At 40.3% G+C, this 17,489-nt stretch overlaps 1 protein-coding gene across 9 annotated transcripts in view; it reads left to right on the top strand.

Annotated features, from left to right (window-relative positions):
- The window catches only part of FIP1L1 (factor interacting with PAPOLA and CPSF1), a 44,360-nt gene that overhangs the window by 16,858 nt on the left and 10,013 nt on the right, over positions 1-17,489 (top strand). For 3 of the 9 annotated variants that reach the window (XM_081959303.1, XM_081959302.1, XM_081959305.1), the window contains 7 exons: positions 292-401; positions 2,456-2,563; positions 6,561-6,654; positions 7,191-7,347; positions 11,076-11,102; positions 11,492-11,546; positions 15,750-15,805. In XM_081959303.1, the coding sequence (XP_081815429.1) occupies positions 292-401; positions 2,456-2,563; positions 6,561-6,654; positions 7,191-7,347; positions 11,076-11,102; positions 11,492-11,546; positions 15,750-15,805 (607 nt within the window). The remainder of the gene's footprint in view (positions 1-291; positions 402-2,455; positions 2,564-6,560; positions 6,655-7,190; positions 7,348-11,075; positions 11,103-11,491; positions 11,547-15,749; positions 15,806-17,489) is intronic. The other 6 variants (XM_081959304.1, XM_081959306.1, XM_081959307.1 and 3 more) reach the window with 3 other exon arrangements.

Below are 17,489 nucleotides of genomic sequence, written 5' to 3'. Positions count from 1 at the left end.
CCTCCCTGCTTCATAATACTACAGACTAAATTATAAATTGCCCTTCCCTTTGCTATTCTGAACACCATTTATTTTCAGGGTGGCTATTGGGATTTTTGAGAAATGACATTTCTTTGGACAAATGAAACAGGGAGGGACTTTGAATGGAAGTCACAATAACAAGTTTGCTAGTGTGAGCATCCATATTTAGGAATTATGGGATTTTGTTGCTATGGCTGTTTTCTTTCATTTATTGGAAGAGGTCCTTTATTTTGCAATAGGTATTGCTAATGAACAAACTTTATTCTGAAGGTGCAGCAGGGCAGAACTGGAAATATGGAGAAAGAAGTACCACTTCCACCGGTCAAAACTGAGTTCACATCTCCCCCACCCTTATTCAAGACAGGAGTCCCATCAAACAGGTCAGTTGGTTAGTCACCCTTTCGAACTACTGGAGATAGAAAATATTTCCAGGGTTGCTATCATCCCTTTTTAAAACTGTACAGAACATCTCTTCATCACCTTCTCACATCTTGTGTGTTTCACCCTTTGGTTGTAAATCTTGATATAATCTGAGATATAGAGCATCCATGGCAATCAGTGGTAGTAAACAGGCATGATTTGCATCTAAATACCATGTTGATGATACTTTAAATATGTTTAGAAGCCAGGTGATTTTGATTATATTTTACAAAAGTTTATACTATGAATTTAGTTTGGGTTGAGGTAGTTACTTTGAATTCCATAATGTTACTTGTATATTGTTAAGCATATTAAACAAACGCTGCCTAGCAGCTTAAACTTTAATATCTATAGTGGTAATTTTTGTGGTGGCTTAGATTTGTTTGGAGTAGCGGGTACCCAAGGGTCTTCTTATATTTGAGCAATTAAAAAAACACAAATTTAGTTTTAAAGAGGTCATAAGACTTGCCTATCATTGGCCAAATATGTAAAGTCGATATGTATTGATCTTGTAACTGAATGACATCTTAAGTAAGGCAAAGTAATACAATCAGGAAAATGTAAAAAGAATTACGTTGTTTTCCTTTTGATCATTATTTTCCTGCAATCTACTTAATTTCTTTCATGATGCTTTATTTCTGGCTAACTGATTTTGCTGACATTCTTGTTAACTATTATATAATAAGATCGGTTGAATGCTATTGAAAGCTAATCCTGTTTTATATGATCTATGTTGGCCTCTACTCGAGGAGTATTTTTCAACTATATTTTTTTTTGGGGGGGGGGGAGTTAAGAGCATGTCCAGTGATTGGGTGGCTTTCTCTGGTGCCTGCCTGCTCATCGGCCAAAATATTCTCACTTTCGATCTAGTCCAAGACTGTAATATCTGGTGTATAATTTGCTGACCACAAGGGAGGTTGATGGGATGGTAAGAGGAGGCAGGTAGATGTGCTTCCTCATTTGTGAATTGGGATGACCAGAACTAGGCCCCAATCATTGGAATCTTAGCATGATTATTGATGCAGGTGAATAGGGAATCCAGAACAGGTACCCAGCTATCTAGATTACTTTGGATCACCTCTGCTGAGATAAAGTCATGTTCAAGAGCCTTGTTTGGTTTCAGGGGTTTAATCAATTTGATCATTGTTTTCCTTCTTTTACATTTTTATTTATTTTTATTGTTACCTTTGATTAAATACCCTGGCCATTCCATTTTGTTTTGTCTTAAAATGTTATTAGCAGATCAATCTGATTTCATTTTTCTTTCCATAGCCAAGTGCTAATTAACAATCTACACAGGATGTAGATTAACTCTAATCCCTCTTAGATATTTTAGAAAATATATTAACTCTGATCTCTGTATCCTACTTGCTGGTCTACGACAATAAAGATTGATTAATTAGGGGTTGTTGTTTTTTGGTGTCCCTATAAATAAGGGAAACAAGAATATTTGCATTACATCATGAATATTGAAAGCTCTGGCCATCATTTTATATATTGTCCTTTTCTTGGGGAGGGGGAAGGAATGCCAATTTCTACTCACTTGAAAAGTTTGTAGAAATTTCAGATGGGGGAAAATGATTTTTATCAAGCAGTACATTATTGTAAAAAAAACACCTATATTTTAAGCCCAGTAATTTAAAAGTATAATTAATTCCTGGATTCTATAAATTTTGCAATTGTTTTGCCATGAAAATATATATAGAAAAATAAGCCAAAAGCAAATCATAGCTTCTTTCTCTTGATCTCTTGATCTCTTTGGTACCTGGATAAATTATTTGGTTATTTTGCTTGTTTGTGTGTGTGTGTTTTCACTTATGAGATGCAGATTCCACTTAGTGAATATTGTTAAAGCATCTCTAGACCATTATTAGAATGATTCCGCGTCCCAGAATCACAGAAACCACAGTGGATGGGGAGAAATTAATGTGAGAGAGTGAGGGGTAGAAAATAGTGTCTGATAATAGGAAAAAGGAGAAACATAAGAAAAGACCTAGAACATTTATCTCACCAGAAACAGCGCCTCTTCTCAATCGCAGACGGGCACTGCAGTCAGGAAAACCAGTTCAGGCGCTGTGAAGTGGCAGGCTCGATATGGGAGATCTGAGTCTCCTGAACTAAGGTAAGAAAATTTTAAAGCACATGATCTAAAAAAAAGAAAAAGTTACGATGCCATATTCTTCCTCAATAGATGGAATTGGGCTGGACTTGGGTACATAAATTTATTTTACAACAATGATGTGGAAATATAAATACAGATTAATCATGATAATAATGCCCAACTAGATTCTGGGAATTGAAAGAGAGTATTTTTTTGTGTGCTTCATTATAGAATTGGGGAGTATTAAAATTTAAAATATTTCTGGATTAATTTCATCAAAGCCCATTAGGAGTTTTCCTCCCTCTTTCTTTTTTCATGATGATCATAAAATGAACACATAGAACATTGTTATTTCACATACCGTGTTTCCCTGAAAATAAGACAGGGTCTTATTTTCTCCCCCCCCCCCCCCCAATTTTGCTTGGGCCTTATCAGGGGGGGCTTATTGGTTTGGGGTTGCCGGGTGTCTGCTCTCTTGCGAGCGGGCACCGGAAGAGCCAGGCACAGCCTCAGGGGCAAACGGCTGTGTTGTGCTGTCGCAGCAGTGCAACGAAACCGCCATGAGATGACCATGCTCATGAGCAGCCATTGGGCAACACCCCTTTCCAACCCGGCAGAGCCCCACTCACCAACCCAGTAATATCCCAAAGGCGCTAAGCCGCATGGCGCTTTGCCCAGCTGGAAAAAGAGCAAGCACTTGTTCTACTTCCAGCTCGCGTACCTCCCTGCCCCACCATGCCCAACTCTCCCTGCAGGACTGGGCCAGGGCGCCGCCGCCGCCCGGTGCTGCCGCCATGCTCCGAGAATAACCGGCTTCCAAATTCTGGAGATCTTCTGCAGAGTCTTCTGGCAGCGGCCGCTCTGGGACTACGCTCTATGGTTGTGGGCTGGCCGCGGCCAGAAGACTTGCAGCGGATCTCCAGAGTTTGGAAGCCGGTTATGCTCGGATCATGGCGGTGGCAGCAGGGCGGTGGAGGCAGAACAAGTGCTCGCGCAACCTCTTTCGAGCTGGGCAGAGCGTCACGCGGCTTAGCGCCTTTGGGATATTACTGGGTGTATGAGTGGCACTCTGCCCGGCTGGAAAGGGACGTTGCCAGGCGGCTGCTCATGAGAGCAGCTGCCCGGCAACCCCCCCTCCAACTGAGCAGAGCGCCACCTACCAATCTAGCGGTATCCCAAAGGTGTCAAGCAATGTGAACGCCTTCGCCCCCCTGGCTCCTATGGCTTTGCGCCTTCTGGATATCGCTAGGTTGGTGAGTGGCGCTCTGCCTGCTGGAGGGAAGGGTTGTCCAGGGGGCTTATTATTGGGGGAGGGCGTATATTTTTGCCCACAGGAAAAATATGCCATGGTGTTATTATCAGAACATGTCGTAATTTCGGGGAAACACGGTAGGAATAGCAAATTTCATGAGTGCCAATCAGTTTTTAAATTATTTTCTGCACCCGTATTCATCCTATAATTCTTTAATTCTTACTCTGAAAGTAGTTCCTTTATCCCCACTGTGTTATTACAATGGCTCTGATTTCCAAATGAAATACTGATTAGCAATAGCAATGGCACTTAGACTTATATACCTCCTCAGTGCTTCACAGTCAGCTCTAAGTAGTTTGCAGAGTCAGCATGTTGTCCCTAACAATCTGAGTCTTCGTTGTACTGACCTCAGAAGGAGGGAAGGCTGAGTCAACCTTGAGCTGTCAGGATGGAATTGCCGTCAGCTGGCAGTCAGCAGAAGTAGCCTGCATACTGGATTCTAACCACTGGGCCACCACAATTTCTACCTGAGAGGCTCTGCTTCTAGGAGGAAAATTGAAGGTTGAATATGGATGTGCCATATTCTTCAGGTCTCCAGATGCTGTTAATTTGTTCTAGAGTCCTTTTGTTTGTTAGGCTAAATGCTACAGGCTAGAGATTAGCTTGGTTTTAATTGTGAATTCCTACTGCAGATAGTCCCCAATTTACACTAGTTTGTTTAATGACTGTTATGACAGCACTGTAAAAAGTGACTATTTTTCACATTTACGACTCTTGCAGTATCCCCATGGTCTTGTGATTCACAGTCAGATGCTTGACAACTGCTTCATATTTATGTCAGTTGCAGTGTCCCAGGATCATATGATCCCCTTTTGCAACTTTCTAACAAGCAAAGTCAATAGGGAAGCCAGATTCACTTAACAACTGTGTTAATAACTTAACAACTGTCGTGATTCACTTAACAACTGTGGCAAGAAAAGTTGTAAAATGGGGGAAAACTCACTTGACAAATTTCTCACTTAGCAATCTAAAATTTGGGTTCAATTGTGGTCGGAAGTCAAGGGCAACCTGTATTTGGTTTGTGGTTACTTCAGTTTCATCTTGTGCAGGGCTTGCAAGCTAGCTGGCTTTGATGGTCTCTTCCAGCCCAGGCAAGCTCTGGTCCACGACTTAACATTTCTATGCCACAAAGCAGTAAAAGGTTAGGGATTCCTGTTGCTTTTGTATGGTTTAGACTTTTTAAAAAAAACAAGCAAAAATTATCTACAGTCAAAGCTCTATTTTAGATTTTACGCTGCCCAAAAGGCAAACGACAGGGTAAATGTAGCTTTCCATGTTCTGGTAATGATGCCCAGCCTTCTACAAAACACATCTACTAAGAGCAAACAGCCTTAGTAAGCGAGGAGTTATGTGCTTTGATATTTTATGGTAAGGATAAGAAAAAGAAAAATTAACAAATCTTAAAAATAAAATAAAAATTTGCACTCCTCGGGACTTCCTAAGATTATGTACTGTTGAAATGCCATCAGCATGATAGTTTTTAATGAAAGAAAATATTTTTACTAGGCTTATTCATCCCTGATGCGCAAACTTCTGAGGGAAAAAAAAGTACTGCAAAAATTAGTACCAGCCCAGTCCTGATGATGCCAGCAGGAGTCCCAACTAAGCTTTTGTAAACTGAAGAAAGGCTGATTCTCAACTAAAAAAGCACAGTTGTTTGCTTCAGGTTATAGAAAGTTTGATGAGCCTGATTCAGGATATTCATAAAAAGAAAAGTCAATCATGTGCTCAGGGCAATATTTTCTATAATGTTTCTGTCTTGCGGGTATAAATATTGCCTACTAATAGGAGGAAGGATGAAACTTAGTGTATTTTCCAAAGGGCAATGGAACACTCATCTTGCCATAATGTTTAGTCGTAGCATGATCCATAGCAGCATAGTCTAAAGCAGACACAATCTGCTTTTACTTTCATTTTTATGAATTTCATATAAAACTATGAGAAACCTGGATAGCCAGATGGGCAATGTCTAAATTTGACAAATAAGTAGATAAAAATGACAATTATATAATTAGGGATAACAGCTTAGACTTTCTAGTGTGCAATCTGCCTTTTATGCTTCCTGCTTTTCTCTGTGTTGCTGGTGGAAGAATGCAGTTCTTCAGGAATTTTCCTGTCAATAGATAAACAAATTGAATAACACAATTACAGGGTTGGAAGGGACCTTGGAGGTCTTCTAATCCAGGGATATCAAACTCATGGCGTTGTCACATGAGGTATCCATGTTAAACCGGGTGTGGGCGTGGCCAGCGCGTGATGCATCCGGCCCACGGGCTGGGAGTTTGACAGCCCTGTTCTAGTCCAACCCCTTGTTCAAGCAGGAAATCCTATACTATTCTTTGATAGCAACAATCCTGATTAAAGTAGAACTATGCATTATTATTTTCTTGGGGAATTTATACTATTCATTACAGCAGCCTTCCATGGCCTTGTACCCCTCGGTTGTATTGAATTTCAGTTCCCCAAATTGCTGTCTAACCTAAAGATTTGAGGAACTGAAGTCCAACACATCTGTAGGGTACCAAATAGGAGTAGCTCTTGTAGAAAAAAAAACTATAGTTCCTATGCTTCTATCAGCCAAAATAAATTCCTATTTTGTGAATTTTATTTACACAATCTTTAGATTTTTCAAAACAATATTTACGAAAATGGTTTGCCCTTAGTTGATTGTCCTATGAAATAATGTTTTGCATTTCCCTTTTTCAGACGGCTTTCTGGGACAATAGATGTGATTGGACAGACCATCACGATCAGCCGAGTAGAGGGAAGGCGGCGTGCCAACGAGAATAGCAATATTCAGGTTTGTTTCATAAATGTAAAACAAAATAACCTGTACCCTAAATCCCAAAAATACATTTTCATCCTACATCAGTACAGAAGATGAACTTAACACTGTATGTTATGGTTGATATGCAAAATAAAGTAAAATATAAACAGAAAGCACGACTCACGATCAAGCCATGGATTTATTTATTAGATGCATGGAATAGAAGGAAGCTGGAGAGAATTTCAAATTGAAAGATTTTGAATCTGCTTCTAGTGAAGGATTCATCCATGAAAGGGTGCCACGTGTTCATTGCTGTCCCCAAAGGTGTAGGCCCTTCTTTATGCAATATAGAAATTTCAAAAAGAGCACTGATTGGTGGCACATGCCGTAAAGTAATTTGATCTTTCTCTCTCAAGAGTTTTGTCAGAGTTTGTTGCAAAAATCTAATCCAGAAAGCAGACACAGATAACTAATATTAGTTTAGAAATAGAAGGTCCCAACAGGGAGGAAAGTACATTTTCCACTCCCTTTTTGTCCAAAGGCAAATATAAAATTGGTTTTATTTATAGGTTCTTTCTGAACGCTCCAGCAGTGATGTAGACAACAATTTTTCCAAGCCGCCTCCGTTTTTTCCTCCAGGAGCTCCGCCTACCCATCTTCCTCCACCTCCATTCCTTCCACCGCCTCCATCAGTTAGTACTGCTCCTCCTCTAATTCCTCCTCCAGGTAAAAAGAAAAGTGGGGGGGAAAGGATAGTGTTTCAATTGCAATGTATGTTTCCCACCTGTATACCTGAAACCACAATGTTGCATATTTAGAATTAGACATGTTCTAAACAAAATTCAATTTATTTGGAAACTGAAATATTCTAGGTGGCTTCTAATAATTATTTCTCTTGAAGAGTATGTTCTCATTTCTGAAGTAGTTTTCAAATTTCTCCTCGTTTCCTGAAAAAAATCATAATTATTTCTGTGATGTCCCTTCTAAGTAAATGGTTCCTGGTCTTCAGAGGATTTCATTCAGCTATAATTTGCTTTATTGAAATTTGAACTAACATATAAAGAACAAATAAGGTTATGGACTAGCTGTCTTCGGATCACCACCTTAAATTTAAAACAGGACAGCATAAATTGTTGGGTAATGTGAATCACTTTATTCCTTGATAGGTATTCATGCACTGAAGGTATTTGCAGAGTGCATTTATTATTAATTTGCTTCAATTTTAGACAATCCAACAATTAGAATTTTGTCACTATCCATATTAATTGCATAGAATATAAAACAGAAGCAGCAGCACAATAGATCATAATCAATAACCTATTCCCTCGAAAATAAGACCCAACTGGAAAATAAGCCCTAGCATGATTTTTCAGGATGCTCGTAATATAAGCCCTACACCCAAAATAACCCCCAGTTAAGATAATCAGCCAGACGGATGCAATTAGTATTGTATTTCCCCCAGAATAAGATCTAACCAGAAAATAAGCCCTACTACATCTTTTGGAGCTAAAAATAATATAATAAATAATACAAACTCGGTCTTATTTTTGGGAAAACAGTGTAGAAACCACAGCAATAAACAGAGTATTTGAACTTTCATTAAACAACTGCCAAATTAATAATACTCAGTAACTACAAATTGGACGAAATGTGCCCAGAAAACAAAGAAAGTCACTTGGTTCCAGAAAGATCATAATGTAGGTGGCAGCAGTATAAGAACAGTGTACTTTCCTTATTCTTCACACTATAGCTACAACAGTAACATAGTTGAGTGCAGCTTTCTGAGAGCTGGCAGATAAAAAAATAAAATCATAATTATTTCATTTAAAATAAAATAACGTGATAAGCAATTATATAAACTGCTATATGTTAGGTTTTGGAAGTAAAATTCTTTAGAGTTTATAAAATGAACATTTACATAGTAAGTTTTCACCTGTACTTTACTGTCAAGATTGTATTACAAACTGAATTACAAGGAAATCTGGATATTTGAATATAAGATTATGCTAATTTGTCTAAGAATAGCTTTAAGATCGTTCAGTATTTCTTCTCTTCCCTGCGTATTCTTCTCCCTTCCCCCAATGATTGCTTGCTTCTTTCCCCTAAATACAAATTAAAGTATTGCCTACATCTATTTTTGCCAAAATAGTAGAAAACCTCTGTCCCAAAGATGCTTTTTCGAGGCAATTTGTTTGTTTTTTTTCTTTGAAGACGTTTTGCTTCTCATCCAAGAAGCTTTTGCTGGGAGCTGAAGAAGCTTCTTGGATGAGAAGCAAAACATCTTCCATAGGAAAACTTCTGTTCTCTTCCTCAAACACAGGGGTGTCCAAACTTGGGAACTTTAAGACTTACGGATTTCAACTCCCAGAATTACCCAGCCAGCATGGCTGGCTGGGTAATTCTGGGAATTGGAAGTCCACAAGTCTTAAAGTTCCCAAGTTTGGACACCCCTGCTCAAACATAATAGCAGAATTGACAGGCAACAATCTTGTCCCACAAGGACACAATTTTGAATTTGAACAAACTCCATTATTTGAGGGAGTTCATTTCCGCATAACTACAGGTAGCCCTCGACTTACAACAGTTCATTTAGTGACCAAAGTCAACGGGGCAGCCAGATTCCCTTCACAACTGAGTTACTGCCGTGATTGACTTAACTACTGTGGCAAGGAAAGTCATAAAATGGAGTGAAATTCACTTAACAAATGTTTCACTCCGCAATAGAAATTTTGGGCTCAGTTGTGGTCGTAAGTTGAGGACTACCTGTGTACCTATACTTGTAATTGATCGATGAAACCTGAAATGAAGGTGTGAGGAATGAGAAAATGAAACCTATTAAAATACTATTCTAAAGTTTTTGGAGAGGCAGGAAGTCAGATTTCTATTGAAGTTCATTTTCAATATGTGCTGTAATTCAGCAGTCAAGCACATTGTTTGAAGCAGGAGGCACAAGTTTATCAGATGAACCCCGCTCTGGGGGGTCCCCACCTTTTTTTTTAATCACTTGCAATTTCATACACTTGGAAACAATTGCGGGGGGGGGGAGGAGTATTGTAACTTTGGTTCTTTCAGGCTTGCAGCATTTCATCTTCAAAGAGCAAACCAAAATTAAAATCTGCCCATTCCTCCACTATTGGGGTAGAAACGTTTCTTATTAGTTTCTTGTTAGCCAATATTATTATTATTAACTTGGAACTTCTGCCCGGAAAGTTTTCATACATTCCAATATAAAACATCCTTTGGGATGATCCTTTTGAAAGGGGATTTTTCTTTGAAGCTCTTGTTCTGTGTTCACTTAGCTGTTTGTGATGCAAATATCATTAGAGACCGGAAGAATTGCTGTTGTTTAAAAATATAAACCTAAAAAGCTGACTAAATATTACAGAAAAGAGTTACTGGAACTAGATGGTATAAAGAGACAACCGAGCTATGTTTTTTAAAGGATTTATGAACAAAATGACAAAACAATTTAATTGACAGAATTAACTATGCTATGTACTTGTTCCTGTGACATTTTATAATATAAAAGTGGTCTACTGATCTAATTCCCATTCTCTCAAGTAAGATACATAGTAAGGTATCAGGCATTTCATGATTGCTAAAGTTAGTTTTATCAAACAGCCACGATTGGTATGATGAGTCAATAGGAGGATTATTCTCTTGGGTTTTTAAAAAGTTCTTTTAATGAGAACCGTATGGCCCAGTTAACGTTAACCTGTCATTTTACCTTTTAAACTTGCTGTCTTGTCTGTTAACATTGAGGATATAAAGGCACAGGTGGGTTTTTTTCCATTGAATTGTGCATGTGTATTCTTTCAATGAAAAATAACAAGATGTTACTTTAAATTTAATATTTTTAGAGTTACCCTTTTGTAATATGTTCATTACGAATAACATAACTTCCTATCTAGAAGATATGGTCCCTAGACTTTAATGATTTAATGATAATAATAATATATATATATATATATATATATATATATATATATATATATATATATATATATATATATATATATATATATATATATATATATATATATATATATAATCAGAAAATTCTAACTTGTTGTGTCTTCACTATTTAAATAATGTCATCATCTACTCTTGCTCAACAGATTTCAAGTCATTAATATGGAAACAGTGCCAATACATTTGTTGGGCACATCTTTTAACGTGGGTGCATGCAGTAGAGTTTTTTAATTTATTCATTCATTTATTTGCATGGACACAGCCACAAATGATCAGGTTCTGCTCTTTGTGTAGATTCATACACAGACCCTTTCTGGACTGAAACCAATACGGATTGGTAGTAGAAATTAATTTACTGCCAATTCTTACTGGATTTTTAATAATATGTTGTTGGCATGGATGCCAATATGGGAAACGCAATATGGGAATGAGACAATATAAACTCATTGCTGAAATGACTGGGTGCATCTTTTTTGTTTTAGGTATACCAATAACTGTGCCACCGCCAGGTATATTTATTTATTTTAAAAGTAGCATGAAACTTAACTGTGAATTCCTTTTTCGTATAAGGAACATTTGAATATATCCCACTTTTTAAAAAAATGCACTCAGTTTTCTTTGGAGGACCTCATTAATACTAAAATAAGTGATTTGAGTTGCCAACTTGCTACCAGTAGTTGAAGAATTAGAAGAACCTTAGAATATATTAAGTGTACAATATTTTTTTAAAAATAAGCTACGCAAACTGTTTTATTTTGGCATTATTCTATCATTTATTGCTACAAAGTTTTACTAAATGCTGTTGCGTTGTTTTTCTGCTAGGGCCCAGCTAATATGCACTAACTTAATTTTGAATTTGTTTTCAATTTAAACCCAACCTCTTAATTAAATATTTCAGGCTTTCCTCCCCCACCTGGAGGACCACCACCTTCCCTTATACCAACTATAGAAAGGTAAATTTTAGTTTGTAATCTAACATTACAAGGACTTCGTTTATTTTAACAATTGTTCTGATGTGAATTTGAACAAAAATACTGTTCACTGTTTTTAACTGTTTGAGTTTCCTTTCCTTTTCCAAAAAGAAGCCTGCTTTGTAAGTTTGTGGTTTCAGCAGCCACTTTGGGGTAGGTAGAAGAAAAAGCAAAGTTACCTGGAAGAGTTGTAGAAATGACTGGGATATGGACAGTAAAGACAAAACTATTGGGGGAGCAAATAAGATTTGAAGTCTGAAGTTAGATATTACCCTGTTATCCCGAAAATAAGACCTCCCCTGAAAATAAGACGTCCCCGAAAATATTACAGCCCAGAAACCGCGATGAGGTGACCACGCAAAGTTGACTTCCCCGAAAATAAGGCCAAGTGCTTATTTCGGGGAAACATGGTAGTTGAGCAACTCTTTTGCATTTGGTTTCCTTCTTATTAGTTAAAGTTTTGGAACAGGGCTAGACAAGATAGTAGCAATCTGCCATGTATACAATATGTTTTTTAATCATTGTAAATTTCTGATTCAGGAAAATGTAATCTGGGCACTAGATGTCCATGGGGCTTTTTATTGTTATTCTCCTGGCAGGCCTCTGGATTGTTTCTGGTAGAAAGCTTGACTCTCTTTAAGTATATGGCAGTCAGAAATCAGGTCACCATGTGACCACACCCAATTTTATGACCTTTTTAATGGCAGTTATTAAGCGAATGCAGCGGTCATAAAGCGAACCCATAGCTAAAACATCATGGAGTGTTTTTTGCTGGAAACCAGAAATAAATGCCAAATTCTGGTAAAAATGTCATAAACTGCAGTCATGTGACCACAGGATGCGGCAAATAGTTGTTAAGTGTGGGCCAGTTACCAAGCACCCAAAATTAATGATTGATTAATTTTACAATTCAATGTGAATTTATGGTTTAATATAATTGTATGATTTAATGATGAATACCTCCTAGAATAAATGAATAAATAGAAACAGCCAGTGAAGGGGAAAGTTTTAACCCAAACTACATATGTTAATCGTGATCTGAATCAAAGCTTTTCTTTGTTTTAGCAGTGGTAGGATTGAATTTGGCCTTCCCAACCTCATCAACTGGCTGAATTATATTGGGCAGTGTTCAATACTTGGCATTAAAAGTTTTCTAATGGAAGTGTTCTGAGCTAGGCTTCCCCAAAAAGCCCTAGGCAGAGTCCTGGTCCCTACAAAACCTCTTTTATTAAATGAATGTGAATTCCTCTCATTCACATTCAGCATGGCCTGGCTGTCCTTCAAAGGAATATTTATGACTATAGACCTTATTTTTCTTGGAAAGCTGCCATGTAAATATTTTCCAAATGAGGTGCTGTGCAAGGAAAGGCTGGGCACAGAGTCTCTGAGATTCACGGACAGATCTTCACACTCCTGAAACGAATCTAACGACCAAACAAACAAATTGTTTCCTGCAAAAGCCCACTCCGGTTTTGCTCCTCTTTTGTTTCCTATGGGAGGGGGCAATCACCTTCCACCTGTGGCTTTACTCCCAAGTCTACCGTGATTTCTGAGTACTTTTCTTCTGGCAGCTGCACATGCGCACACTGGGAACAGGCTCTAGCTGTTCCTCTACCTTCCATTGGCGAGACATCTGAGTCAGCTCGGGAGTTCATGGCTTCCACGACAGCTATGGACCTAACTCAGTTAATTCAAGACCCCACCCATAATATGGGACACACGCTCGACCTGATTTTTGTCTCTGGGCAGTGGATGAATGATCTAGATTTAGGGGATATTTCTATCCAACCCTTGTCATGGTCTGATCATTTCCTCATCAGTCTTGACTTCCATACTGCTACCCCTCGCTGCAGGGAGGCGGACCCGGAAGATGGTTCTGCCCCAGGCGCCTGATGGACCCTGAAAGGTTCCTGATGGAGCTTGGGATTTTTCCTGAATCCCTTGCTCACAACTTGACCGAAGCCCTTGTGGAAGCCTGGGATAGGGCTGCCGCTGGGGCCTTGGATCGCGTTGTGCCTTTGCGGCCTCTGACCCGGTGTTGATCCCGGGTAGCGCCCTGGTTTACTGAGGAGCTCCGGGAGATGAAATGCCGGAAAAGACGACTAGAGAGTGGTTGGAGGGCCAGCCGATCCGAATCTGATCGAACACTAGTAAGAATTCATATTAAATCCTACTTAGTGGCGATAAAAGCGGCAAAATGGCAACATTTTTCCTCTCTTATCGCGTCAACTGCCCAGCCGCCCTGTTTAGGGTGACCCGTTCCTTACTTAACCAAGGAACTGGGAAAGACCCCTTGCAGGGTAGGGCTGAAGAATTTGTTCAGTATCTGCAGGATAAAATCGCTCAGATCCGCACAGGCTTGGCCTCTGACTGGGTAGATTCAGGTGAGTCGATGGGGATGAATCTTGTAGAGACAATCTGGGATGAGTTTGACCCTGTGACCCCGAGGGCATGGACAGGATTATGGGGAGACTCAGTGCTGCCACTTGTGTGCTGGACCCGTGTCCCTCTTGGTTAGTTTCGGCTTCCCGGGAGGGGACAGGAGGCTGGCTCCGGGCGACTACCAACACTTCATTGAGAGAGGGGTTCTTTCCCACCGCCTTGAAGGAGGCGGTGGTGAGGCCCCTCCTTAAGAAGCCCTCCCTGGACCCAGCTTCTTTAGTCAACTATCGTCCGGTCTCCAACCTTCGCTTTGTAGCGAAGGTTGTCGAGAGTGTGGTAGTACCTCAGCTTCCCCAGTACCTGGATGAAGCTGTCTAGCTGGATCCATTTCACTCAGGTTTCAAGCCCAGGTACAGCACGGAGACGGCATTGGTCATGTTGGTCGATGATCTCTGGCGGGCCCGGGACAGGGGATGCTCCTCTGTCCTGGTCCTATTAGACCTCTCAGCGGCTTTCAATACCATTGACCATGGTAGCCTACTGCGACGACTCGGGGGTTGGGAGTGGGGAGCACCGTTTTACGGTGGTTCTCCTCCTACTTGTTGGATCGGTCACAGTTTGTGTTGACTGGAGGGCAGGGATCGACCCCGAGGCGTGTCACTTTTGGGGTGCCCCAGGAGTCGGTTCTCTCACCCCTCCTGTTCAACATATATATGAAACCGCTGGGTGAGATCATCCGTGGTTCTGAGGTACGGTATCATCAATATGCTGATGATACCCAACTTCTCATCTCTACCCCAAACCACCCAAACGATGCCCTCGACGTGATGTCCCGATGCCTGGAGGCTATGCGGATCTGGATGGGGAGGAACAGGCTCAAGCTCAATCCCTCCAAGACTGAGTGGCTGTGGTTTCCGTCATCCCGATTTGTGCATCTTGTTCCATCTTTGATGATGGGGGGAGAAATTTTAGCCCCCTCAGAGAGGGCCCGCAATCTGGGAGCACCAGCTTCAGCTGGTCCAGAATGCAGCGGCGCGGGTTATCATGGGGGTACCTAGGTGCTCCCATGTTACACCCCTTTTAGGCACTCTGCACTGGTTGCCGGTTGTTGTCCAGGTACGATTCAAGGTACTAATTATGACCTTTAAAGCGCTCCATGGCTTAGGCCCAGGGTACCTGCAAGATCACCTGCTGCCACCAGTAGCCTCCCACCGTCCAGTGCAATCCCACAGAGTTGGCCTCCTCAGGTGCCATCGGTGAGACAGTATCAGCTAGCGAGTCCCAGGGGGAGAGCCTTCTCTGTGGGAGCGCCTTTCCTCTGGAATGAATTCATCCATGTTTGAGTATGGAGAAAGAAGCAGAGAATTGGGTCTGTTGCTTGCCTTAATGTAGTTTTGCAAGGCTTTCTCTTGCAGAGTTTGTAGAGGGGTGCAAAAATAACGAGGCTGTGCATTGAAGGACCCAAACAGACTTTCCTCCGACCCTCACCCCTTTTATGAAGATAATCATAGGGAGCAAAGAAGACATTGATAAACCTCTTTATACATGCAAAGATGGACCAGGTAGCCAGTTGCCCTCATTTATTCCTGCAGAGCTAAAGGCATAGTATGTTCAGAGCACCGTCATCCAGTTAACACGGGCAGCCCGTACTGATTTAATACAGCATATTGATGAATGATCATTTTCTATGCTTGCAAACAAATGCACAGTTCAGAAACTGGACCTGTAATGCAATAGAAATTGGTTCATTTGAACAGAACCTTAAATATGAAAGAGGGTTGATTTATGTTTATTTCCCAACAGTGGACATTCTGCTGGTTATGACAGCCGCTCTGCTCGTGCATTTCCATATGGTGGTGGTAAGTGTCTTCAGTTCACTGCTTGAAAATGTCACTCGGCCTGCTATATTTTCATATCTAAAATTTCTTCTTGCCTACAGGAAAGAATGATAATAACTAATATTAATATTGTTGGTTTCCTAGGTCTGCCTATTACGGGTGGCATCTTTCATTTGTCAAGCATCCATTGGCAGCCACCAATTTCCTGCCATATTGTGAGGAGGGTGGGGGGGATGTAGGGAGAATCAGTTAACTGAAAATATATGTAGTCCTTCCTTGACTTACATCCATTCTTACTATCGGAATCTCAGTTGTTGAGCAAAGCAGTAGTTAAGATACCACGTGACTGCTGTTCTCAACAACAGCAATCCCAGTGCTTCCGGTTGTGGTCATTAAGCAATCTGGGCAGGTCACTCAATCTCGCAGGTTGGCGGAGAAGGTAGAAGCTGGTCATAAATGGAAACAGGTTGCCAAGCTCCCAGATCACAATCATACGACACGCTGGGGGTGCAATGTTTTGAGACAACCAGAAGCAGTTGTGCAGCAGGTTGCAGAGTACCCTTTCTAAGGGTTGTCATAATTCTGGATCATTTGCACAAATGGTTATAAGTTGAGGACTTATATTTATGGCATGCAATATAAGCAGTTAATTACAAATACCGTATTTTTTTGAGTATAAGATGCACCTTTTTCCCTCAAAAAAGAGGCTGAAAATCTGGGTGCGTCTTATACACTGAATACAGCATTTTGTGCCTCCTGAAATCCCGCCCCTCCACCAAAATGGCCGTGCAGAGCCTCTAGGAAGCTTTCAGAGAGCTCCTGGGGGCTGGGGAGGGCACAAATGAGCAAAAAATGGGCCTTTTTTTGCTCAATTTTGCCCGCCCCCAGGAGAACTCTCTAGGCTTCCTAATGCCCTTTTTTTGGACAAAAAAACAGGCCCATTTTCTCAAAAAAAATTGGCCGTTATTTGCTCGCCGCCCCCCAGGAACAATCTATAAGCCTCCTAAAGCCTCCTATTCATGCCCTCTTTTTTGGGGGGGAAAAACTGGCCCGTTTTCGCGAAAAACGGGCCGTTTTGGGGAGGTTTGCAGAGTGTAAAAACTTTGTTTTTATTTTGCCTCTTCAAAACCTTGGTGCGTCTTATACTCCGAAAAATACAGTACTTTTTTCTGAAATTATTTTATCAAATTTAAAAGCTTTAAAAAATGTAAAAGTCACAGAAGGACTCAGGGCTATTATACAGATAAAATGTTAAAGACACAAAGTGAATGTAAGAAATGAAAATAGAAGCAGTGATAGTAAATTTCAATATTAAAAGGTAATTAAAGGGCATGGGGAAGAGCATTCAGGAGCGCTAATCAGCCCCGTGGATTAACGCTCCTCTGTGAACCTTTAAGTTAGATGGCAGAGCCAGATCTTTAGATGTTTTCCAAAGGCCAGGAGATTTTAGGTTTTCTATTTTCCAATAAATGCTGAACGTTACATGAAAAACCGAAAAGGAACCAGTATCCTCATAGCACCAGAAGACTCCTGAGCCTTCCCTCATTTAAAAAAAAAAGTTTGCTACTCCATTTTGTCTTTGGATTATTGTCATAGGAATTCAGTAATATTATCTTGAGCAGTCTGATCCAACACCCTTTAGAACAAAGATCTTCAATCCATATTTTATAGATTGATGCTTAGGGTGCTAGGAATGTCTTAGCCC

The sequence above is a fragment of the Natrix helvetica genome (genome assembly GCF_964273705.1).
Source record: "Natrix helvetica genome assembly, chromosome: 7".
Lineage (NCBI taxonomy): Eukaryota > Metazoa > Chordata > Lepidosauria > Squamata > Natricidae > Natrix > Natrix helvetica.
Note: the sequence above shows the minus strand (reverse complement) of the source record. Positions and strands in the feature narration are given on the sequence as shown.